The sequence below is a fragment of the Rhinolophus sinicus genome, chromosome 12 (genome assembly GCF_057876585.1).
Source record: "Rhinolophus sinicus isolate RSI-liver-muscle chromosome 12, RSI-T2T, whole genome shotgun sequence".
Classification (NCBI taxonomy): Eukaryota; Metazoa; Chordata; class Mammalia; order Chiroptera; family Rhinolophidae; genus Rhinolophus; species Rhinolophus sinicus.
The window spans coordinates 57,802,834-57,829,328 of NC_142512.1; the positions used below are offsets into that span (position 1 = coordinate 57,802,834).

The 26,495-nt window shown below is 50.6% G+C and overlaps 1 protein-coding gene across 13 annotated transcripts in view; it reads right to left on the minus strand.

The window, feature by feature from the left end:
* QTGAL (queuosine-tRNA galactosyltransferase) overlaps nucleotides 1–24,021 on the minus strand; it is a 51,736-nt gene extending 27,715 nt beyond the window's left edge. For 3 of the 13 annotated variants that reach the window (XM_019735510.3, XM_019735507.3, XM_074319602.2), the window contains exons 1-7: nucleotides 23,886–24,019; nucleotides 22,192–22,308; nucleotides 21,992–22,091; nucleotides 15,878–15,942; nucleotides 14,947–15,120; nucleotides 12,664–12,729; nucleotides 6,705–6,800 (exon numbers count right to left, since the gene is read on the minus strand). In XM_019735510.3, the coding sequence (XP_019591069.3) occupies nucleotides 6,705–6,800; nucleotides 12,664–12,729; nucleotides 14,947–15,120; nucleotides 15,878–15,942; nucleotides 21,992–22,091; nucleotides 22,192–22,308; nucleotides 23,886–23,900 (633 nt within the window). In that variant the 5' untranslated portion in view covers nucleotides 23,901–24,019. Of the gene's footprint in view, nucleotides 1–6,704; nucleotides 6,801–12,663; nucleotides 12,730–14,946; nucleotides 15,121–15,877; nucleotides 15,943–21,991; nucleotides 22,092–22,191; nucleotides 22,309–23,316; nucleotides 23,492–23,885 lie in introns of all 13 variants that reach the window. The other 10 variants (XR_002137689.3, XR_016018051.1, XM_074319597.2 and 7 more) reach the window with 8 other exon arrangements.
* Between the last annotated feature and the right edge of the window lie 2,474 nt (nucleotides 24,022–26,495).

A 26,495-nucleotide genomic window follows, 5' to 3' on the forward strand; every position in this document is an offset into this window, starting at 1 on the left:
TTCATAAGATTTTTTTTGTCTCCTCTTTTCACTCTCAAGTGTCCCCTCCCTCCTCTAGTTCTGATGTGTCACCAACTGATAAATCAGATAACCCAGTTTCTTAGAATTTTGTCCAAAAGGAGGGGTTGCCAAGCGAGGCCTCACAAGCCCATGCTGCTTCCCTGGGATCCAGAGAGTTTGGGGCTCGCTCATGTTTTCCACCAACAGAAAAGTGCACTTTGCAAACAAATTCTATGTAGCTCACAAACGTTAAAAATCCATCCCAGTGTGCCTCGGGGCAAACATAAAACAAACCGAACAGATTCCGTGAGCTGAGGACAAACTTCGTCCTTAGTTCTCGAGAGGTGCGTCAGGAACACACGGATACGGACAGACCCTTGCAAATGCTTTCAGGGTGAACGGTAAGGAAAAGTACGGGTTGTGAACGTTACATGAGCTCAGCGCTTATTTAAAACGGAGAAGCCCTTGTGCTAAAGAATGCGAAGCAGGTCACAGAATTCAGACCTTATTAGCCTTATCTTACCAGGAAGTGATACGAAACCTTAGAGAAAAAGAGCAAAGTTTAGATGACTCATTTCCAGATTCCTGTGGTTTATTATCCTTCCTTCTAAATTCTAATTTGTTGGAAGACTAGCTTTAGACAGATAACAAATTTTCCAGTATTCTGATATTTTAACACCCACATAGCAACAAGAATAAACTTTGCTGTGAAATCCTAAACCTATGGCTTCTGGACCTAACACAGACAGACAGGGATGTGAAGCTCCCGTTCTCAGTGTTTTAGGGCAAGTTGTGAGTAACCACTATTCTAACAGGCTGAAAGTTGGTGGTTTATATGGGTCTACACCACACGCACTGCTTTATCACACTCCCTTTCAACGAGAAAATGAAGAGAAACAGTACAGTATAATCCGTTCTAACTATGTGAGATTTTAAACGTCATGCATGCTGACTGATTAGAATTAGGTAAAAACCAGTGAGCTTGAAGCCACCTTTTCAGGAAAAGGCACTGGCGAGATAAATGCATATGTGGAATTCAATTTTTTTACACAAGCCATGCGGTTCTAACATCGTGCTGTAGACGCTGCGGATGGAGGGGAGAAGCTCTCTCAGACCCGCAGGGACCCACTGAGTGACAGCGAGAGGGGGTGTCACCTGTGTGCCAGGGGCCAGCTCCTGCAGGCAGGCAGGAGAGAGCCCCCGTGACCAAAGTCAATCACACACCGTCTTCTAAATAGGCCAGAAGCCACCTTACTTAGTTTTGTTAAATATCTTCAGATGAGTGTGTCACAGAACACTCTGCCCTGAAGGGTCTGGGTGTTGTGGTTGACCCCTCGCATTTTACGGAAAAACAGCGTCAGAGGTCACGCAGCGGACGGAAGGCCCCGCAGCCAGGCCACCGCACCCACTCCGGTATGGACGGGAGGGGCCAGTCGGGGTGAAGCCACCAGAGCTTTCTTCCCAGGTCCACCAGTGACCTGCAGTGTGACAGCTGCACGAGGGAGCAGCCTGCTCGGGTCGGACAGTGGAATGAAGACGATCCGTCACCCGGAGGTCCCAGTGGCCGGACAGGTGACATGTGCAAGGTGCCTGGCTTGTCTCCCGTGCGGGCCCCACGCGGAAGCGGCAGCCGCAAGAGCCCCCGCACTTGTAAACCATCCGGGATAAAGCAGGAAATCTCAGGGAAATGACACACACTGAAGTGAACCCTGTGTGATGCGGTTTAAGTGTAAAGCAAGCTCAGAGCGCCGGACGCGTAGGTTAGAACAGCCAAGTCTCAACACAAAACCTCGGCTCCTGCCATAAGAAACTAGCAAAACAAGGAGCAAAATAAACCCAAAGCAAGCAGAAGGAAGAATAAAGCAGAAATGCATGAAGTTGAAAACAGAGAAAATTAAACAAACCAAAAGCCGGTTCTTTGAAAAGTTCAAAAAAATTGACAAACCTCTAGCAAGACTAATTTTTAAAAGGGAGAGGACCCCAATCACTACTATCAGAAGTAAGGGAATATCACTGCAGACACACAGACACCAAAAGGAGCTTAAAGACTACCATCAAATAACCCTAAGCACAAAAACATGACAGTTAAGATTAAATGGATCAACTCCTCAAAAATCACTAACTACCCAAATTGACTGAGATGAGACAGAATCAGAATATCTTCCTATATGTTCACAATGAACAAACAGAAACCAAAACCAAAACACAACACATTTATAATTGCTCCAAAAGATGCTGAAAATTACAAAATGCTAATGACAAAAGGCAATTTAAAACATAATTTCAACCAATGGGGACAAAGCACTCCGTGGGTGGGAGCCCTCAGCGCAGGAAAGATGCCAGCTCACCCCAGACTGGCCCTTGGGGTCACACAATTCCTGTCACATCCCAGCTGGGTTCTGTGCAGAGGGACAGGCTGAGTCTAAAATGTGCCCAAAAGGGTGTGGTACAGCCAGGAACACGGGCCTTTGTCCCCACCTCCTGGCACAGAGCTCCGGAGACCCTTGGAATTTCCTGAGTACCAGCAGTGTCCGGTCATTCCTGAGGAGCCCCTACTGAGGTGACTCAAGTGGGCCCCTGTGTTACCCTCAGGATGGGGCTAGTCACCAGAAAGACCAAGTGATCAGAGGTGTGGAAGTTCCAGCCCCAGCCACTGACCTCAGGAAGGGGAAGGAGCAGCGGATTAAGTTCTATAAAAACGCGTGCACACCACGAGGTGACGAGCTTCTGGGACAGCAAACACACCCACACGCCGGGGGTGGCACAGGGACAGAAGCTCCTGCACTCGGGACCCTCCAGGCCCCTCCCTGTGCATCATCTTCTGTTCACCTGCACTCTTCATCACGTCCGTCATAACAAAGGAGTGGAAAGAAGGAAACGTCCCCGAGATCTGGGAGCCGCTCTAGCAAGTTAATCAGACCCCAGGAGGGGTCGCGGGAACCTCCCACCTAGAGCCAGTGGGTCAGAGGCACAGGTGACGACGACATGGACTTGCGATTGGCGCTGAAAGGGGCTGGGGAGGTCCTGTGGGACTGAGCCCTTAACCTGTCTCCAACTGGGGTGTCAGGGCTGAGTTAGACTGTAGGACACCGGTCAGTGTCTACTCAGAAATGGAGAATTGCTTAGTTGGAAAAAACATATCTAGGAAGAATAACCGAAAATAATTCTGAAAAAGAAGAATGAGGTTGGAGAAATCACACTGCCTGATTTTGAACTTACCCTGCAGCTACTGCAGGTAAGTGGTGTCACAAAGTGACAGACACAGGCCAATGGGACAGAACTGAGTCCAGAAACCGGCCCACACAAGCATGGCCAACCAACTTCTGACAAAGGCCCCGAAGCCTGTCTGTGGATCTACAGAGGAAGGTAGTATTCTCAACAAAAACAGTGCAAAGACATTTGGACATTTGTAGAGAAAACAAACCTTGACTTAAAAATCAACTTAAAATGAACCACAACTCTCAATGTAAACGGTAAAACTGAAACTTTTAGGAGAAAATCATTGTGGCCTACAGGTAGCTGAAGCATTCTAAGACGCCGATCCAAGGCACAACCCATTAAAAAGAATTCATCAGCTGGAACGCATCAAAATTAAAAATGTTGGCTCTGGGAAAGACTCCGTTAAGTGGATGGAGAAAAGGCACAGTCGGAAACTCTCGTCCTGGAGCTCCTTCCTGAAGGAGCAAGTCGGGGAGCCCGGTTTAGCAAAGCGCTGTCTTAGGTAATCTCCCACTCTAGAAATTCTGCTTGTGGGGATGATTTCACTCCTTGACACGCTGGAATAAACTGAGAGTGTGTGTGAGAGGCGGGCTTTGCATCTTTCTTACCTACACTCACACCGACCTGTTCAGCGCTGTGGAGACAGGGCAGAAAGTGCGTGACAGCCACGCTGTGGACCGCACAGGACACCAGAAGTGGTGGGGGTGCAGTTAGATAGCAGCTCTGCCTGGCGCAGCCGTGTCCACACCACTGTGTCCGGGTGGGGCCCAGACGGGCAGGAGGCCCAGACTGGGGGCCCCCGGGGGCTGAGAAGGAGCCAAGAAGGGTATGCAAGTGCGGAGGACTGACTGTGTCCCCCCAAGTTATGCAGCAGCCCAACCCCCACTGGGGCCTCTAGGGAGGTCATCCAGGCTACATGAGGTCAAGGTGAGGCCCTGATCCGAGATGCTGTCCTCCCAAAAGGAACAGACCCAGGGGTGAGCGCAGAGGAAGGGCCATCTGCACGCCACGGAGAGAGGCTCAGGAGAGGCCAGCCCTGTCGGCACCTTGCCCGTGGACGGCCAGCCTCCGGGACTGTGAGGAGTGAATGTCTGTTCTACCTGTAATGGCAGCGCGAGCGGGCTAAGACACCCAGAGGGAGGTGTAGAGGGCAAGGACAGGGGGACCCGGGAAAGGGGGTGCACTACACACTCTTCTCCTGCCTGCCCTCCTGTGGTCAGCTAGTACACACAGAGCAGACAGGCCACTCAGGCAGCCAGAGCCGGAACATTGGCCTGGGGAAGGGCCCGCCCGTCCTGCCAGCTGCCAGGACGCCCAGGGTCAGCCTCAGAGGCAGGGAGGGGGTCTGGCCTGGCCTCTCCCTTGTCCCCACGGATTCGGGAGATGCAGGCCCCTTGGGAATAGCTCCTCACTGAAGGCGGAAAGTGGGCACTGCCTAAACCAGGTGCGTTTCCAGGGTGGCACCTGCCCCAGGCCATGTGTGCAGCTGGCACAGGGCTAACCTGATAGCACCTGATCTAACTCTACCTCGTGAGACCGACTCAGACATTCAAGTAGACACACCTAACACCAAGGCGAGCCATGCTGCTCACAGCTCCCAACTGTGATAGCGCAGACACGACAGACCCCGCACTAAAGTAGCAGTGGCTTCCGCAGCAGTGGCTTCCGCAGCAGTGGCTTCCGCAGCAGTACCAGTGGGAAATGGCTCAGGTAAGGCACATTTTCTCAGTTCTCTGGAGAACCGTTAGACTTTACCTTCCCCTAACTTGCTGAAGAAAAACCCTATTGCAGAGGCCTCCACCTCAGTTACTTCTATGTTGCTTGATAACTCGGGCTTCCTGTTAGCCTTTGGCCCAGAACTCGTACTTCTGGTTGAAACGGTGCTTCTCCATTTGCATTACACCCTCAGTGTCTAGTTCCATAGTCTCTGCATGAGTCATGTCCTACCAGCAAATCAAACGTAGCTCAGAGGTCTCTTCTGGGGGTGGCTGCCCCCTCCTCACCGGGGACCAGGTGGGCCTTTCCAACAGCCCTTGTGCAAAGCCAAGCCCATCGCACACGGGGACCACGGCTGACTGTGGGCCAGAAGCTTCTCCACTGCCTGTAAGAACCAGAAGGTGCCTGCTAGCTCTCCACGGAGGCAGCTGTGGTTCTTTGTTCCGAAACACAGAAAAGAAACCAGCGGTCCGTGTCCTGGCCAAGTGTCTGGTCACAAGCCCTCGGCTGGCCCTGTCCGCGGATGAAGGACCAGGAGAAGTGTGGCAGGGGTGCAATCCTGGTGCCCTCTCCATGTGTGACGAGAGCTCACGAGTCCCACTGCTGACACCCAAGTACCACGGAGAGAGACAGAGCAACATGCAATTCTGTGCCAGCCCTCAAAAGCATCCAAGTTGGGACCATGTCGGTGCTGGTTAGAAGCCGCGCTGAGTCCTTCCAGAACCTTCACAGCCCAGACAGGCCTCGTAGGGCTGATAGCCCCAGACAGCCTCGCTCTTCTCTCCAGCTGTGAAGCCACCAGACACTAACAAAGGTGACAGTGTCACAGGACCGGAAAACGCAAATGCAAACTCACGGTGTGTGAGAACCAGCACAGTGGGGAAAGCTAGTGACACAGGTCTGGTGACAGAAGCAAAACTGGCGGCACCCAACAGGGAGGGGCACAGGATTCCCATCACCCAGGCGTGTGACCTGACCCTGCGAGGGGCTACGAGGCCCAGACAGACGGGTGGACGGAGCCCCCAGGAGTTCAGTGACCGGACGAGCCCCACTGAGGAGCAGCTCTGACTTCAGGGGCTAATCGTCGTCACAGCTCAGTCCCCTGATGCCGCACTCAGTCTGTCAAACAGCAATTCCTGTACGGTAGGCTCGCCTGCAGGGGCCTGGCTGGGCGTGGGGGCTGCTACCCACTGCACCTGTGGTGGGGAGGTTCTGGGGAACCGCTCATCCTGGACACAGAGTCTGGAGGTCGGCCACCTGCAGGGCAGCCGAGGCCTGGCTGGGTGAGAGGCAGACGGGGCAGACCTGGGCTCCAGCCGACGCCCAAGAGCTGAAGGTTATTTTAGGCTCTGTTTTGGGGTGATCTGTTATGGAGCATTGTGTGGCTCCTGACGTGCTGAGGTAGTAGCTTCTTTAAAGGCAGGTAGACAGAGAATGTTGTTTACCTGTTGTCCCCATTACTCTTCTCAGGATGGGATCCACTCAGAGCACCTCCTCCTGCCATCTGCCCCATAGGGGTTTCTGGCCCATCACAGCCCACGCCTCCCTTCCAGCTCAGGGCCTGCTCCTGACGGCTGCTGGACAGCTCTGACCAGCCCTCCTCCAGCTGCAGGGTCCTGGGGATGGCCCCTGCCTGGCCAGAAACTTAGCCTTTCCTGGACTCCTTCCCAACCCGAGAGCTTGGCCCTGCCCACCCAGTCCAGCCACCATCTGCCTGGAACCCCTTCCCTGGAGGCCTTGGCCACCCCACAGACCAGGGAGAAGAATACCTGGGTCAGCAGCTGATCGGGCGCCAGCTGGTTGATCCAACGTGTATACCGTTCAGTGGAGTTGGGCGGCTCTCTCCTCACCTGGCACCCTATAATCTGCAAGACAGCAACAGCCAGGCCTCAGAGAAGAACGTCACTGTGAGTACATGTATGCACACACCTGGATGTGTACCTGTCACCTGACGCAAGCTGCACACCTGGGTCGCGTTCAAACTTCCTGGAGTGAGGGGAGGAGGGGCAGGCAGAGTTCTGCACGATCCTGAGCGGTGCCTGTCTCAGCGGCGAGCGGTGAGCCTGCTCTCCACTGGGTTGAGAACTTGTCACACATACACCCTCCCCACCCCCAATGCATTCAAACTGAAATGACCAATGTGCAACTTCAAACACCAAGTACCTCCCAGACATTCTTCCTGAGCCTCAGCTCTACGCCTGCAGGGCAGCAAATCGGAGCCACTTGTTGCCTCCTCTAGACAGACAAGCGTCGCAGTGCTCAGAGCTCACAACCCCGGCCACCTCCCTGTCCAGGCGCCAGGCAGCACCCACAGGGCCACCCGATGGGCACCCCCCTGCCAGAGGCTGCACACCAGCTGCCGTACCCTGTCCTTCAGCACCCACGCTCCCTGCCTCCTCACTGTCCCCACAGTCCTCTCTCCACACACCCATCCCGTCCCCCAGCAGCACCTCGAATCTAGGGGGCCACCTGCACTTCTGCTGGAGGACCCGCTTGCAGGCTGTTCAGATGTCACTAAGACAGCTCAGAGGGAAAGCGTCCCTCAGACAGCCAGAGGCGGGTCTGGAAGGGGCTGTTCCCTGCAGCAGATATCAGGGGTCGTGCTCCTGCGTCACCAGCAGCCTCAGGCCGCAGAGGCTGAGAACAGGGCCCTGATGCCCTTTAGGGCTGGGCGTGGCAGCTGGGGGATATCTGCCCCTTGGGGAGCCCCCCATGAGGTTCTCACAGGCAGCGGCTGTGGGTGTGACCTACCGTCTGGTCCCGTGAGTGTGCTGTCTCCACCTCACAGACCAACAAGGAAAGCCATGAGGAAAGTCAGAGTGGTCTGTAAGTCCTGGGGTCAGTGTCTTTTCTAACAAAGTACGGTGGGCACCTGCCAGTGTACAGCGGGCACCACCCAGTGTACGGCGGGCACAGCCCAGTGTACGGCGGGCACCTGCCAGTGTACGGCGGGCACCGCCCAGTGTACGGCGGGCACCGCCCAGTGTACGGCGGGCACAGCCCAGTGTACGGCGGGCACCGCCCAGTGTACGGCGGGCACAGCCCAGTGTACGGCGGGCACAGCCCAGTGTACAGAGCTGCCCTGTGTGGATTGTATTGATTCAGTCATGCTGATGAGTTGCCAGGCGTTTGCTTGCGTGTTTTCGTTGTCGAGCTTTTTAATTACACTCTTTTTGGAGGAAATGGTAGATTCACATGTAGAAAAGAAATAAGAGAGAGATCCCGTGTGCTCTTCACACGGCTTCTCTAACAGAATCGTCTTGAAAACCAAGCGCTGGCTCCGTCAGGACTGGGCTCAGGGAACAGGGACCCTCAGATGCCTGCAGCCACGTCCCCCCTCCGTCACCGACGACCCGCTATTCCAACGCTGTAATTGTGTCTTTGTGATGTATGAACGGGATCATACTCTGTAGCCTCTTGGGATTGGCTTTTCCCCTGCACAGTTCTCTGGAGATTCGTCCAGGCTGCGTGGGTAACAATAGTTGGTTCTTTTTTGGCTAAAACTATCCCATAGTGCAGACAAACCAGTTTGTTTCACCTGCTACAGGACATCTGCATGTTTCTAGTGTGGGGTTGGAAATTGCTATTTATTCCTAAGTACCATGAATTTTTAGTCTTGTTACTATTAAGCACTATCCGTCGGCTACAAACATTCACAGAGGCTTTTGTGTGACCATAAGTCTTCATTTCTGTGGGAGAAATGCCCAGGAGTGTCACTGCTGGGTCGCATGGTAGCAGCATAGTGACTTTGTAAAGAAACTTCCAGACTGTTTCCCAGGGCGGCTGCACCGTTTTTCCCCCCACAGTGTGGCTCAGCCTCACACCCCCAGCATTTGTTGCTGCGGGATCGTTTGAGTTGTACCCAGGCGGGTGGAGGCCGTAGCTCCCAGCGTCAATGTCCTTCCCCTGACATCTCTTCATGTCAAACCTCTGGCCCCCGGCGTACGTGCCATCATCGGTCCATTGACTTCAGTGAAATGTCTTTTCATGTCTTTTGTCCACTTTCCACTTAGATAAAACACACATGGCCATAGGTGCATATTCATTTTACATAGAGCTGAATTCTCTTTGTGGATTCTCTTCCGTATTGTAAATTAGAACGGTTTGTGCTGTCACCTGCCCAGGGTAAGGTTTCCCCGCACACCTCATCTGACCAACACATACGTTGTTTTTTTTGTTGTTTTTTTAATTGGGGAACAATGTGTTTCTCTAGGTTCCCATCAGCTCCAAGTCATTGTTCTTCACTCTAATTGTGGAGGGCGCAGCTCAGCTCCAAGTCCAGTCACTGTTTTCAATCTTTAGATGCAGGGGGCGCAGCCCACCATCCCATGTGAGAATTGAACCGGCAACCTTGTTGTTGAGAGCCCAAGCTCTAACCAGCTGAGCCATCTGGCTGCCCCAACACATACTTTTTAACTGTCTATTATATCTATTTTCCGGTCTTGTTGAAACTGGCTTGCATTTGATTGCTGAACAGAAAAGATTTTGAGGGGAAAATGTTGATCAAAAGCTGTGAGGCAGGAATCCTCCACGTCAAAGGTATTCCCAAACGTGAACATAAAGGGCTTTACGTCCATCCACAAACACCAAGGCCCCCAGCCCCAGGTCCACTGTGTCACAAACAACTGCCTGGGGGTGGGGTGACAGATGGGCCAAGTGCGCCCAGCCCCTCCAAGAGCTTTGTCTCCAGCCAGACCGAGGGAGTCTGGGAGTCGGCGGCCGGGCTGCTTCTGGGTTGGGAGCTGACTGAGGCTGTTTCCACTGTGAAGGCCTGAGCCCCCTCCCCCAGACCCTTCCTACACACTCATGCTTCTGACGGAAGTTAGAACCACGCGTGGTGGGGGGGGTCTCACATCAAGAAAGAGGGTTAGGTGGGGGCTGGCGTGACACTGGAGCTTCTGGGGCTGGCAGTGAGCACTGGTCCACAGCTGAAGGGGAGCGGGAGGCGTCCTATGTGCCTTACTCTCCTTTAAAGGGGCATGGACCTGTTTTTCCCTGCGGACCCTCAGTGCCACACCAAGCTCTTCTCTGGTGCCCCCACCCTGCTTCCATGGCAGCTGGCAGAGCCCACCGCCCGTGTAGGAGAGGGACACTGAGCATTTGACGGCACGTGAGGCTTCAGAGGCTCAGGGCAGAGGCCGGGGCACGGCAGGGCCTGGCACCAGTGTGTACACGGACAGTCTGAATGAACCCAGGGCGTGTATGGCCTCGCCAAAGCCTGTGGTGGCGCCATCCTGCTTCTGCTCTCATGGGGGTGCAACGATGGAGGTGCCTGCCACCCTGCCAGCATTTCCACAAGCCGGGGCCACCAGGCAGGATGTTCATGAGCTTGTGGCTGACACAGAGCTCCCGGGCCACTGACGCCGGGGACGTAGGGAAGTCCTGCCGTCCGTCACCCTAACATTCAAGCGTCCATGTGTCCCAAGGCCACAGGGAAGAGCCGGCAGCATGTGTGGAAAAACTCCAGGACGCCTTCTTGCTGCCTCAGTGCTCCTGAAACTACGTACCACAGCACTCAGCCTCTGTGCCTTAGTGCAGGAGACCCCGATTCTGTCCCACAGCTGACTGCCACTCAGGAACGGTCAGTAAGTGGCCGGATAAATGCTGCAATAGGCACTGCCTAATGGCGCCCACAGTTCTGCAGGGGACACGCAACTGCGCCACTTATGCTGCTGCCCCAGGGGCCTTTCCTTCATAATTGAATGGTTTTCTTGTAAATGGCCTTAAAAAAGCAGTGAGCAAGGACAAGCGAACCCTTAGCATTCATGTCATTCTTTCCAAACTAACTATACACATAATTGACATAAGCAGCAACCAGCAACTGCAAATTAAGATTCTTGCAGGTCATGATTTTTAATAAACCCAGCCCCACAGTCACCACCTCTGAAAGCAGCTTTGTTCTGGTACCAGCCGGCCATGAGGACGTCCTGGTGTCCACTGAAAACCCGCAACGCAGGAGGCGGGAGAGGGACGGCAGGAGGAGGCAGCTTCTGCTGAACGTTGGGACGCTACAGGGGAATTTAATTAGAGGATCAGCAGGAAAAGCTCTAAGCTAGAACTTTATAAAACTTTACACAAATGCAACCAAGGTCATTTTAATTACGATTATGACAAATTGACACAGATTGCATTTTTTCCAAATTCCTTATGTGTCCCTAGATACCGTGGTCCATCTGAGCCTGTGAGTGGAGCACTGCCCAAAGTACCCTCATCGGTGAGCCAATTGTGTTTAATTTTTTCCATATGAAAATGAAAAAAAATGGGAAACAACATATCGGAAAGTATCTCACACTCTGAAATGTCAACACTGGTAACAGCATTCTTTAGGAGTTTCAGTGAGGAATGTATTTTAAATGCCTGGAAACAGCTGTGTGAAAACCACTCTGAATGAGCAGGCACGCGTCACACGGAGACAACGCACTCTGAGTGCTCAAATGCGGGCTGTGCTCCTTGCAGGGCTGGACCGCGTGTGTGAGACTTTAATTTCACAGGATGATGTGGTTTGCAGGAATAGGTAAAATCATAGACCACCAGTTCAGGCTTAGCTGGGTGGTCAAGTGCAAGGTAAACTTCCGGAAAAATCGTTGCTCCTCTAAGACCCTGCGGCCAGACCTCCGTGTGACATCACCACACCCAGCAGCTGCCTGGAAACCCTCCTGCATTTCCTTGGTGACCCGCTCTGAACAGAAATACGTCCAGGATGCTTTCCCACTCTTTTTTCTTTTCCCAACAAAGGAACCAGACCAAGAAAAATTGTGCATCTAGTCTCTCCTTTCACGTCACTACGAAAGCCCAACATCTCTGGAGGCCGTGTGGGGACCCCCACGGAGGGCCTCGGTGTGCAAGCCCTGCTGCTCTCCCCTCCCTCACATCACCTGACCCACTTCCTGCGCACACAACTAACGTGAGCACTGAGTGGATGCACCCATTTTGCTTGGGACAAATGACAGACACTGGACCCAGCCGCCTGCTACTCCCAGGGCAGCCACAGCCCCGCCAGCCAGCGCTGCAGGCACTGCGCAGGCGCGGAGCCCTGAGCTGGCAGCGCATATGCACTGGACCCCGCAGGCACCACCGCTGTACCAGGTAGAGGGAGCCATGTGAGCAGTGTCCTCGGAGCTGAAGGAACACACGTTTCCGGAGCCCGTGGGCAGAGCAGGACAGTGGGCACCACCGGCCACTGACCGCCTGCTGGGACCCGCTGCGTGTTGCTGTTATTCCTTTCCCGGAGCTTAGGGACCGCGCTCCCTCCCTCCGCCATCAGGTGAGTGTGTGTCCATCCCGGGGCTCAAATGCACTTAGTTTGGGAGGAGTGCGAGGAGGGAGGGCTTTGTCACCATAGCGCCCTCACCAGCAGCGCCCAGGAAGGTGGTCCTGGAGAACCTGGCTCGGCCAGCTGGGAAGCCGTCTAAAGATGACAGCCACAGTCTGAGCTTGCCTAGGTCCTACCTAGAATAACTTTCTCAACCTGTGTTTTCATATCCAGGGTGCAGAGCTTCTACAATGCTGATTAAAACAAAACAAAGCCAGAAAACGCTTTATAGCCCTCTGCAAGGACCAAGCACGACCCCAAATAAGAGGCACATCTTCCTCAAAGGAAAATGCCCGTGAGTGTTTAAGAGACATGTGCGCCACAACCGTCCTCTGAGTGGCAGTCTCCCAGGAACCGCCTCTTCTCCAAGAAGACTGGGGAACGATCTAACAGCCCAATGCGATGCTGGCACTTACGCTTGTGGGGTGCCGGGCAGCAGCTTCGTGTTGCAGCCTGACCCTCTGCGGCATCATCACATCGTCCTGTGGGGACAGCACATGTTAACTCACGTGAAGCAACTGTCAGAGGACAGGGGAAAAGGCAGACAACCCAGCAGCAACGGGCAGCAGATCGGAACAGGCAGCACAGACACGACCCAGTGGAGAAGACGCCAGTCAGATTCCCCAGCCACAGCCTGGGGGTGGCAGACGCTGATGGTTCAACAGAACACACGCTGCTGCAGGAGCCTCTGCAGACGGCCTGGCAGGTGCAGCAAGGTGCAGACACAGACCCTGAGACTGGCAGTTTCACTACTGGGCACCAGACTTCACGGCAGCTCAGATCAGGGAACAGCCCACTGTCCACGGACACCAGGATGGGGACACAAAGTACGGACGTTACTATAATCAAATACCACTCGGCACTGGAACTAAATTACAGCTATAAACACGTAATAAATTTCACAGACACTGCTGAGTGAAAGATACAAATTCAAGCAGAATCAACCACATTATGTGAGAAACACACACACATCCACACACACAATGCAAACGATAAGGAAAAAATGAAAATGACAACCCAGAAGTCAGAATCGTGGTGGTTTTGCAGGGGGAGGAGGAGCATGTACCTCGGTTAGTCACACATATATCTGCTTCCTAATTAAGCTTTGAAGTGACATGTTTTGTGCATTTTTCTATAGGCATGTTCTAGCTCACAATAAAAATAGTGCTGCAAGTTGATGGAACAATTAGAAACCTTTCAGTGTTTTATTTCAAGATATAAATGTTCACAACAAAAGCATTAAAATAATGTCATTGGAGAGTACTTAAACTGAGATCAGCGAAAAGACCTGTATGTGTATTTCATACTTCTGCAAAATGGCTTTATGAGCATTGTGCTAATCAAATGACCTGAGAGGGGAAGCCTGCAGCAGAAGGAGGGGGTTGGGGACACGGGCGGGCACCCCCCACACCAGGCACAGGAGCACCTGGAACAGGTGTGAAGTCGGGACAGAGAAACCCAGGGTGAAAGAAACTGCCAGAACAGGAGAGGAAGAGCCAACCGTGAACTCAGGGCTGTTCAGGGCAGCATCCCCTGGGCCCAGCTGGGCGTGACCGCAGGCACGGTCATGGGTGTGGCCGACCTCGCTGGGCCCTTAAAAGGGAGAACAAGGAAATGAAGAGCTGACAAGAGGTTAGACTTCGGTTTAGCCCATTTCGCCTCCACAAAGGGGACTGCGAGGCAGCCGGCAGAGGCTGGGGCGACAGCTCCCTGGAAAGGAAGGTCTGTTCATCAAATCCTTGCAAATGGCTCCTGTATGTGATGGCCTCACGCACAATTCTGCAAATTTCTGAGGGTCACCTGAACTGGTCTTTGACCTCTGTGTCAGTTACAGGTGGGGAGCAGTAAAAGGCAGCACAGGCCATAGGACGTTTTCAAAGAGAAAAGCTGAAGCTAAAGGAAGCCACAGGTCAGAGCGTCACGGCCTCGGGACCCTGTGCGGGTGACTCCTGGGTCTGCAGTTCTCACCATTCTAACCTGGGCTCCATATTTTCTAACAGTCCTACTTGGACGTCGTATGTCTCATTACGCCTTTTCTTTCCTTCCCTTCAGCGAATAAAAAGAAAGGTGTGGAAGAAACTGCAGAGAGGAGAGGGCGACCGGAGCATTCCTCTTCTTCTTCCAAGTCTTGCCTGAGACGGAAACTAGGAAACTCGTTCCTCCATGCTGGGACCTGCATACTGGGGACATCTTGGCATCAAACATGCCAAGACGGGGGTGATGCCGTCTACCCCCAACTCAAATGCTGTTATTATTGTCATGAGAGACAAATACATGATCATCCTAACACATGCCAGGAAGAGCAATTTGAAACAGAACAAAGAGGAAAGTACTATGTCCCTTCACCCAAAGGCCACGAAGCCCAATTTCAATGTGGTGGGTGTAGCTGTCTTTGGTGGAAACTGTCGTTCACAAAATGCTAGATGGACCATTTGAGTGTGAAAACAGGCCCCAGAGCAGCATCTTAAAGGAGTTGACGCACAGGGAGAACGGCTGAGCATTCTGCAGGAGAAAATGGAGAAATCGGAGTTTCAGTCTAAGAAGAAAAGAGCAACAGAGGAGATGAAAGAGACCAAAGCAGCAGGACGGACGGGACAGAGCAGCTCCGCTGGGGGTTCTCACGCGCAGAGCTGTGCCACAATGTTATGTTGTTTATCTGCACAGGCTCTCATCTCTCCCTACGTCCTCTGAACCGAGACCTGGCACATGGGTTCCTGGTCATCAGGGAAAGGCTGAGTCAGTAAGAGATGAAGAGACGGTTCCGATGTGGATGAATTCAGCACAAGCAGAAACTCTGAGCCAGCGCTGACCTTGAGAAGGAAAGCAGCGGCCCCCAGGAATCGCCGTAGGGCGATCAGGTGCTCTTTCTTCACCTACCACAATCATTTGTCACGCCGTTACCTTTTTTATAAACATTGTCTAATTCCCTCACACAGATACACAGTTTACTTGCTATTATAAACTAGCGCATGCTAACTTGTTTCTCACTCTCCATCATAATAAAGAACACTGAAGGTTCTTCGTCCATAAACCTCTTTCAGAATTTCAGTTACCGAGAAGTGAATTTAGGAGTCAAGGGCACACACATTTTTAAAGTTCTTGATGCAAAATGCAAAATGCTGCTGTCAGCAGAGCCAAGTACTGAGTATCTATATTTTTAGAAAACTTTGTTAATCTGTTTTTTTAAAGTAGTATCTCACCAATTTAATTAATTTGTGTTTAACTGCAAATGCCTTAAATTTTTTACAAAGTCTGTCATTGGCTCATCCACTTTTGTGAAGCTTCTAATCCTGTCCTGTCCTGTTTACCTCCCACCCATGTTTCTTTGTTTGCTCATCCACGTACATGAATTATTTATACCTAAGCCTGTCAATCTTTCAAGTATTGTATTTGTCAACATCGTCCCAGATTATCTTCATTTTTGCTTACACGGTTCCCTGCTACGCAACTTTGCTTTTTCGATGGACTCTTGTTTACTAAACTCATTAAGTGCTATGATAATCAGTCTAATCATATAATATTAAAATAATATATTACAATGACTTTCAAGAACCACACTAAAATGTAAGACATTTAATTATCCAGCCAACATATATACATAGATTTTAAATAAAACAAAGACTTACTTACCGAATCCAAAAAGCAAAGATAAGATCCAGAGCTCTGTGCTATTGCTTGATTTTTAGCATATCCAACTGTTTGAAAAAGAAAAAGACCTCTTTTGTAATCAGTGTTCAGCAGTGTGCTCTTTCATAAAATGTAGTGTAGTGTATACACTGTGAGAAAGCAAGGCCATGCTGTACTCCCAGGTAGAAGGTTAGCTCAGGTCAGCTTTATGGGCAAGAGAGGAAAGGGCACAACTTGTACAGGGTGCACACGCCTGAGATGCGGGCGGCCCAGCGTCACCGAGATGCTGCTGTGGGAAACACTCCTCCCTGGAGAACAAACCCAGCAGCCCTATACTGAGAACAGCACCAAGCTAAGCCTGCGGAGTATTTATTGAAAAACAAAATTAAAACGTCCCTGAGTGAGGTGCGCTGCTGTCAAGTCACATATGTTCCTGGGCAGCAGGGTGACAGACATGTGTGTGCCTGGCTGGTGAAGGTTCCCTGACCTGGGTGCTTTGGGGCACAGTGCCCACTACGTCCAAACGTGTGTGCGTCCTGTGACCGAGGATGACACATCTGCACACTCCCCAGGACGGACTTCCTAAGAACCCCACTGAAGAACAAAAAGCCTGCAAACGCAGAATCAATGCCGCACACAGTGGAGTGGCCCTCAGACACCTGCTAAACACAGGGAGCCAGCAGAGGGCACTTTGTGGTGATATGGACACAGGTATGAGGACAGCAAATTCTTCTTTCTGCTCTCAGGAGGATGGGTGTCCCGGGAGAGGGAAGTGACCACAAGGGGGCCCGGGGCTTTGGGGGCCCGTGAGCCCAGCTCTTCACTTCACTAGCACTAAGTTTACACACTGTGTTCAGTTTATGAGAATTAACTGAGCTGCACAGTTTCAACAAGTGTACGTTTCTATATGGATATTATATTTTAATAACTGTCTTAAAAATCCTTGCCTTCAAAGAGATTAGAACTGCATTGGAAAAGAGAGCTCACCGGTAACCTGTGTTTTCATGCAAGTGGAAAACTACTGAGGACACACACAGAAGAGAGAGTCAGAGGAGGACTGGGCTGCTAGAACTTAACAGAGAGACGGCGGCGCAGGGCACACACATGTGAGTGAGGTCCTGAGGGCAGCAAGCAGCTGGGAGCCCGGGCGGCTCTGGCGGGCACTGATGTCGGGCACTGACACCATGGCCAGCCAAGGACACCAGGGGACGATTCTGAACAGGGAACAGAAGTGAACACCAAGGAGGCAGGTCAGAGCCGGCATTGAACCCAAAGAACAGGGCTGGGGGACTTCGGGGCACAGCGCCCACTTTCCCAGGAGAAGTGGCTGCTGACCCCTGAATTGTGCCAACAAGACCATTACAGATTTGGTGCCACCGAGAGAAGTCACCACACAAAGCCACGCAGATGTGTGCAGAGCGAGCCCAGCAATTCCCGCTGCTGACCCAGGTCCAGGCAACCTGGAGGGGCTGTCGGTCCCCAGGGATGCAAGCAGATCCTCCCCATGAGGGACAGCGCTGTCCAGTGAGTCAGCCGCTCTCTGGAGCACCCAGGTCAACCACACTGGGCAGAGAAGGAAGAAAGGACATGCAACTGTGATGCGCCCCCACTCGGGTCATCCGAGGCTGTGCCCCAGAGCCCTGCCCCGTGCAGGGCTTCGCACACAAGGCACCAGCTTAATTTCTAGCATTAATCCTAGAGCTTAGTCAACCCAAGCCAGTCAGCGGGCTGGTCCAAGATACGAAGGAACCACAGGGATAACCAGGCAGAAGAGGAAACCGAGAGAGAGAGAGAGAGAGAGAGAGAGAGAGAGAGAGAGAGAGAGAGAGAGAGAGACACAGACAGACAGACAGACAGACACACAGGGTGCCTGGCTGCTGACCCCAGGCCTGGAGAAGCGCCATCACCTTGGGACAGCTGCAGCTAACTCCCCTTCACACTGCACAGCAGGGGAAGCCCAGAGTAAGACCTCATGGGAATCAGAACCAAAGAGCTGCACATGAAAACCGAAAAACAGGAGGAGACTTTCCACAATCATGTTTAAATTAGCAGGAGTTCTGTTTAAAAAGTTGACTGTTAGAGTTGGGCTTTAGAAGGGGAAAAATCAAACCCAAGAATTTGGGTAATGAAGGAAAACTCTGCTCACTAAGAAGCCTAAAAGTTTTTCACAATGAAACCTCTGTTTGGCAAAGACAAGGAATTTGCTTTAATATTATTTCCTCGAAGAAAGTCAAATGTTTGTGCCAGGGCCCATGTTTGGGGAGGCCCGACCCTTTGTGAGGAGAGCGGTTGTCATGGTCACAGCAGGAAAAACTCAGGCCTCAGTGGGCTGTCAACATTCCTCACTCCTGGAGAGAAGAGGGTGGGATTGTGCTTCATTTTGATTTTAGCAAGTGACCACATTACAAAGAAATGTTTTGCTCTATTGATATGAAATAATAATAAATGAATCTTAATCCAACTGCAATAACCCAGCACTCCTGAAAATAGACACTTTGGACCTACGTTATCCAATAGTCGATATAACTTTTCCTACTTAAGAAAATGTCATTATAGGAAAGCATGCCCTTTCAGACACAATCAGGTTAACTCCATTGTGTGAATGTGTAATGCAGGAGCCCCACGAACCAGCCTCCCCCCAAGTTGGAAGAGCGACTCCATTTCTTCACAATATTACCACTTTTTGTTATTGATAGAATACATACAAATGTGACATGGCTCAAGTTACAGCTAATGCATAAAAAGTGTTTTATGAAAGACAAAAAACTTGTTTTTAAAATAGAAATTACACACGCAATCACAAGAGTCACCAAAATGCCTTCCATTTACTTTCATTCAACGATGGAAGATGCAAAACATCTTAATTAGACAATATTTTTAAAGGATACTCTTAGTAGTTTCAAAATCCACAATTTGTTTATACACATTTCAGAAGTGAGTTGAAATAGATGTTTTACAATACCTGACTTATGGGGAAAAATGTTAATTATAAAACAGCTGAAAGAAATTAAAATCAATGGAAAGACATTCTGTGTTTATGGATTGGAAGACTTACTATTATCAGAATGACAATACTCCTGAAATAGATCTACAGATGTCATGCAATCCCTATCAAAATCCCAATGGTGTTTTTTGCAGAAATGGAAAACTGATCCTAAATGTCATATAAAATTGACAAGGATTCCAAATTGCCAAAAGAATCTTAAAAAAAGAAAAACAAAGTTGGAAGAATCACACTTCCCAATATCAGAACTTAAAACACAGCTACAGTGATCCACCCATCGTGGTGCCGGCTAAGAGCAGAGTCAGACATGAACCCACACACTGATTTTCAACAAGGTACCAAGACTTTCAATGGAGAGAAAATAGTCTCTTAAACAAACAGTGTTGGGACAATGTATGTATTAATTCAAACATGTATCAAATGTAAGAGCTCAAACTATAAGACTCTGGAGAAAACACAGGGGTAAATCTTCATGACCTTGATTTGGCAATGGTCTCTTAGATATGACACCAAAAGCACATGCAACAGAAGAAAAAATAAATCGTATTGCATCAAAACTATAACCTTTGCACATTAAAGGATACTCTCAAGACAGTAAAAAGACAAAACTAGAATGAAAAATTACTTGCTAATCATATATCTGATAAGGAAGGATATAACATCCAGCTTATATAAAGAACTCTGACAACTCAACAACAAAAAGACATACGACCCAATTCAAAAATAGGCAAAGAACCTGAGTAGACATTTCTCCAAAGAAGATGCACAAACAGCCAATAAGCCCATGAAAAGAGGCTCAATATCATTAGTCAGCAGGGAATGCAAATGAAAACCACAATAAGAAACTACTCCGCACCCACTAGGATCACTACAATAAAAAACAAACAGAAAACAAGAAGTGTTGGTGAGGATGCAGAGAAACTGGAACCCTCACGCACTGCTGGTAGGAATGTAAAATGGTCCAGCTGCTGTGGAAACAGTGTGGTGTTTCCTCACTATGTTAAACACAGAATTACAATACGACCCAGCCATTACTCTACAGTATACACCCAAGAAATTAAAGACCAGTGTTCAAATAAAAATTTGTACCCAAATGTTCATACCGTGTTTGCCTGAAAATAAGACCTAGCCAGATCATGCACTCTAATGGTGTCTTTTGGAGCAAAAATTAATATAAGACCTGGTCTTATTTTACTGTAAGACCGGGTCTTATATAATATAAAATAAGACTGGGTCCTATATTAATATTTGCTCCAAAAGATGCATTAGAGCTGATTGTCCAGCTAGGTCTTATTTTCTGGGAAACATAGTAGCAGCACTATTCACGACAGCCAAAAGATGGAACAACCCAAATGTCCATCAACTGACGAATGCAGAAACAAAATATGGTCGACCTAAAATGATTCTCTTATAAAAAGGAATGAGTATCGATAAACGCTATAACATGAACCTTATAAACATTATGCTAAATGAAATAAGCCAGTCACAAAAGAGCACAAATTATATGATTCCATTCACATAAAATGTCAACCAAAATAGGCAAACCTACAAACAGAAAGTAGATTAGCAGTCGTGTAGGGCAGGGGTAAAGGGATATGGAGGGTGGTAACTGAAGGATTCAGGGCTCCTTTCTGAGCTGATGAAATGTTCTAAAGTTGACTGTACTGATGCTTGCCCACAGGTGTGAATACACTGAAAACCACTCGACTGTATACTTTAGTGGGTGCGTTGTACGGTATGTCAATTATATCTCAATAAAGCTATTATAAAAAAAGCATTTGATTAATCAAAAAAAAAGACAGATAAAGAGGAAAATGGAAGAAAGAACAGATACAACTAATAGAAAACTAATAGAAGATGGCCGCAAACCTAACCATGAAAATAATCACATTAAATGTAACTAGTGTAAACATCCCAGTTAAAAGGCAGAGATGGTCAGATTGGATAAAAGACCACGCTGTCTGTAAGAATCTACAAGGGAGGGGGACCCTTTAAATATAAAGACACAAATGGGTTAAAAGTAAAAAGGAGGGGAAGCTGTAGTATGCTAACACTAGACAAAATAAAGCCCGAGCAGTTATATTAATATCAAACAGATTTCAGAGCAAAATTTACCAGCGATTAAGAGGGTTATTTCACAATGATGAAGGCGTCAATTCTTCATAACAATCCTAAATGTTAAGAGTTTCAAAAGACACGAAGCAAAAACTGATAGAACTGTAAGGAGGAACAGACAAATCTGCAGTCGGGAGATTTTGCTACCCCTCTCAATAACTCACAGATCAAGTAGACCCCAAAGCAGCAAGAGTACAGATTTAAACAAGGTCCCTAACTCTGCCTCATTCACATTTACAGAAAATCTACCCCAAACCAGCAGATAATCTTACCAAATTTAAAAGATTCAAACCAAAGAAAGTATGTTCTCTTACTACAGAGGAATTGAATTAAAAATCAGTAAGAGAGAAATAGGCGGAAAATCCCTCCAATATTTGGAAAATAAGTAACACCCTTCTAAATAACCCATAAATCAAGAAATCAGGAAACTAGAAGGTATTTTGAAACTGAATGAAAATGAAAACACACATACCAGAATTCACAGGATGTTGCTATGGCAAGTTAGAGGTAATTTGTATCGCTAAATGCCTATATCAGAAAAAAAGAAAATTCTCAAATCAACAACCTCAGCTTCCACCTTAAGAATTAGAAAAAAGAAAATAACCTATCAGAGTCGAAACAGAAAACAGACAAGATAGAAAAAGAAAGACAACACAGCAAATCAGTGAAACGAAAACCCAGTTCTTTAAGATTTAAAAAACTGGACAAAAATAAACCAAACGTCCCAAGAAAACAATTTTAAGGAGAGGTGACCAGTAATAATCAATTACGCCAGAACTGAGACACCCAAAAGCCTTTCGTTTGGCTGCGTAGGTAAAGAATTAGTGGTTATAGACAAATCCTTACCCAAGAGGAAGAAATTCAAGCCTACAAGTGGTAAATGTAAGTGCGATTCAGCACACTTTTCACCAGGATTTGAACAGGAAGCTATTTAAGCACACAAGTTGCTAAGAAACCATTCTCTAAAGCTGAATAGTTGGCTAAGCATGGTTACTGACCTCCTCGGGGAGAAGGACAGTTGTGCCCTCCAATGACCACGAGGATACCGGAACCTTCTAGCTTCACTTTCCATTTTTCAACGATAGTCATGGACTTGTCCTGAAAGCAAGAGGACGTGGGCAGGTCAGCAGACTCCCCTCAGAGCAGCCGACCTTGACTTCCACTAGGGCTCAGTCACCAGCAGGAAGTTCGTAAGTACCTTACTGCCATCATTAAAAACCGACAGCTCCATGGAGCCTTGGAAGTCCTGCTGCAAAACGGACCTCAGGCACTCGTCCAGCCAGGGCTCAGCATCGTGCACGGGAAGGATGATCGACTGGAACGCAAAAGACAGGGGTGAGCAAACACCGGGTAAAGACTGAGCGCCCTGCCCGCCATTCCCCCACTGCTGCCCACACGTGCTTGCCCCACTGGCAAGGTCTGCTTTCCAGAATAACCCTGTACTCGGCCTCCAGGGGAAGGACATGCGCGTGTCTGAGCTTCACTCCATGTCTGCCCAGAACATTTACTGCATTGGTCTTTGGGAACAAAGGAAAAGGAAACAATAGTCTGAGAATCACCCCAAATTTTCCCAACCCAAGGCAAATGCATGTTTTCCAACCACTGGTCAGAAACATCATTATTTTGGTTGAAAGAAGCATCTGTGTATCTTCCAACGCACTCATGAAAACGACTGATCAGCTCTTTTTGGGTGGGATAAGCATTTTCAGTGAACCCAGATTTTGGAGGGACTGAACAAAGAAGCCCTTCTAAGTACCCCACACACGCTTCATGGAAGGGTGGGAGCACGTGCTGGGCAGTGGGAGGTGATCTCCCACTCTCTGCCCCTCGGCTCTCCTGAGTTTAGTTTGGTGCATCCTTTCTCACAGCCCAGGAAAAACAAAAGTTTCTGAAGTGTATGGAGTGAAACCAATGAAACCTGACTGCCAACGAAACAACTGATTACAGGCACTGCCCTCATTTTGTGCTTCACCACATTAATACAGAATCCCCGAAGGTGTGTATGTCCCGACCCTTGAGTTTACACACTCGTGAAGAGTGGAGATTTCTAATGAGAGAAACGTCATCCAGGTGAGTGTACATGTGCACACGTGAGCACACATGCAAACATACATACCTGTACGTCTGTGTGTTGTGTGTCTATAGCGACTACAGGTAGGATTTAAATCCAAATGTGGGGATGAAAAGCTCATAGATATAAGCACTGAAAATATAATTCAGGCACTTTCTTCACTCTGAGGATCTGATTCAACGGTGTTATCCCTTCCTGAATTTATGTTGACCACAAAAGTAGTTCCCCCATTTACTTATGTATTTACTTTACCTTGGAATTATTTTTCAAAGGAAAGAATACTGTTGCTATTCTCAAGATGGACAAAGCAAACGTGAATTTCTGTCCAACATGGGCCTTGACCAATCTCTCCGCACTCTTGCTGCTTTGGGCAGAGCCCCTCACACGCAAGCCCAGGGGAAGTGGGAATGGGGGCTGCAGGGAGGGTCTGAAGGGGGGAGAGTGGAGAGAGGGGGCGGTCAGGGCGGGGGGGGGGGGGGGGGGGACGGAGGGGAGGGGGAGGGGGAGGGGAGGGGGAGGGGGAGGGGAGGGGAGGGGGAGGGGGAGGGGAGGGGCGGGGAGGGGGAGGGGGGAGGGGCGGGGAGGGGGACATGGGGGCTGCAGGGAGGGTCTGAAGGGGGGAGAGTGGAGAGAAGGGGGCGGTCAGGGCGGGCGGGGGGGGGGGAGGGGACAGAGGGGAGGGGGGAGGGGAGAGGGGGGAGGGGGGAAGCGGCAGGGGAGGCGGAGGGAGACGAGAGACGGATGCGGCCGGGCAGCAGCTGACCCAGGGGGAGGGGAAGGGACAGGGAGACCGGGCGGCGGCCCCGCGGCCAGACACCTACCACTTCGGCCGGCATGGCCGCTCCTCTGGTCGCCCCGCCCACCTCGGGCTGCAGCGCGTGCGCCCGGCCGCTCGCCGGGAGGCGTGGCCGAGACCGGGCTGCCTCTGATTGGTGCAAAGGGACGTCGGTGGTGGGCGGGCCGAGGCCGAGCGGAGAGTGGAGACGCGGCTTAGCGCGGCGGGAGGACTGGCGGACGGGCGTCCGAGGGCGGCGGGCTCCGTGCGCGGGGGCCGGGAGGCCAGGGCGTCGGCACACGGCCCCGGGCGACCGCTCGGTCCCCGGGGTCTTGTCTCGTCTTCTTTGGCCGCCGGAGGGAGTTAAGTCCGAAGTGCTCAGTAGTCAAACATCTGAAAGCACGTTGGTTCAGGGGAAAGCGCCACACAGCGCCAGCTGCTTGACTTCAAGAACAAACCTTGGAGGTTGTGTGTGTAGCCTTTCTAAAGTAAGCAGGTGACATGTCACCTGCACTGTTCGACCCGAGCGGAGGCCCAGGACACCTGAAGTCCCCAGAAAGGGTGTTGGGAGGTGGGACCCAGGAAGGCAGCTGGGGCCACCCTTGCCTCCCGCGGCTCAGCAAGGACCGACCCTGTAACCCAGCGATTGTCCTGCACCCAGTCCGGCATCCCCATCCAGGGAAGTCGTACCCCTGTCAGTGGCCAGGGCTCTGGGGACATAAATCAGTTAGTCTAGTGCCAGCCAGCACACGCAGCAGCGCATTAGCTGTGATCTGCTGTGACAAGCACTGTGGTGCCTGCACACACTCAGGGTTTGTCCCAACTCATTTAAATTAATGAGAAAGTTTATAGCCGTCCCTTCCGGGACAAATCCTGTACTGCTCCAAACTAAGTGTAAAGGCAAATCGTTCTGCAAACTAACACAGCAAAGCCATGCGTCTTTGTGTTACACATCACATCAAATGTTATTTTTCCTTAAATTGCATCAACCATTTGCAAAACATTTTGTACAAGTTGAAACTTGGGTCAGATGAGTAAAAATGCAGGCTTATCTACAGTGGAACAAAAGCAATCTGAGAATGTGTTTCCAAGGGCCTGATATCTCTAGGGGGATGGTGTATTAGGAGTCGTTTCATTTTAAATGAGTTGGTAGAAAGTCACATTGTAGCTACCAGGATATGGGAACGGCTTGAGAGCCGGTGCCTCAGTAATCCGTGGGAGGAAGAAACAGGGCTCCAGCGGTGTCTGGCACCCCCACAGTGCACACGTCACAGTGGGGCTTGGCTGCCTATTTCTTGCTTCCTGTACGTCCCCAGCTGCCAGAAATTTGCCTTTCACTGCCTTCACCCTAATAAACATTTGCTTAGAGTGTGCTTTTTGCAAACATTCAGAGTGCCAAGAGGCACTCCAGAAGTACAGGCTTGTGGCGGGGCAGGGACCTGAGATTATCCTCTTCACGGTAGGAAGGTTCTCAGCAGAGACCAGACCATGGGGACTGACACCCCCCACACAGGGATCAGGCCCCCTGCAGAGGGACACAGGTAGGATGAAAAGATGGACGGATGAAGTCAAGGGCACCTGAAGAGGAAGTAATGCAAAACTCCCAAGGCGTTGGTTTACTGAGTGGCATTTTACTTTAAGTTATTGTTTAAGCAGACTGGTGAACACTGGTTGTTCTCAGAAGACTCAGTACCACTGGCCAGGGCCTTCACATTTTAAAACTGCCCAGCAGCCCTCTCACGATGCTGGTGTCAGAGGCAAAAATGTGGCTCGGGCACCCTGGGCCCGGAGTCAGAACAGGTCTGCCAGGAGTGTGTCAGTGAGGGGTGAGCTCAAGCTTCAATGACAACAGCCAGACCTTCCAGACAGCTCACAGCACAAGGCCTCCAAGCACACGTGTTTTCCACATTTCCCAATAGGATGAACCCCAACAGAGCCCCCAGGGCAGTGGGTGCTGCTGGGAGGTCGGGAGCCACCCAGTACAGCAGGACACAGCACTGAAACCACAGGAGACTGGCTGCCCGTGGCGGCCAGAGCACCCCAATAACACATCTGTTCCTGAGGGCACAGCCAGCTCTCTGAGGTGTGACATGGGCTGGTGTTTTCTCAACTGGCTTTGAGAACCTGGGGTTGGCTGCTTGCTGGTGTCCTGGGAAGAGTGACATCAGGTGCATCTGGGTCCAGGGCCCGGCTGACGCTGTCAGGGAGCGGAGTCCTGCCTGCTCACCCAGCCTCTGGGTGGGTGTGGGTCCCACTGTCTCCCCTGGAGGCTGGCCGGTGGCCAGAGTGGTAGATTCCTGCCGCATGGCCGCCCAAGGTCAGGGCCTCCTCTCCCACCTTCCACGGAACCTGCCTTGACCAACTCATCCCTGTATGTCTGGAACTTCCAATTTTAGCACTGAAAGTCCCACATCCTGGACACCCCTTCGTCCCAGAAAACCAGGAGGATTGGTCACCGAGCCCCAGCAAGCGCCAGTGGGTGAGTGAAGCTGCCTGGGCCAGTACTCAGGGGGACATGGGACTGTCTGATGGCTTCACAGAGAGGGAGGTGAACCCATGGAGCAGGAGGGGGCTGGGCACACAGGATGAAGCCTGTCCAGCCCGCTGGCAGGTGAGAACGAGGACACTGTAACACCCCAGGGTGAGAGGCCCGGTC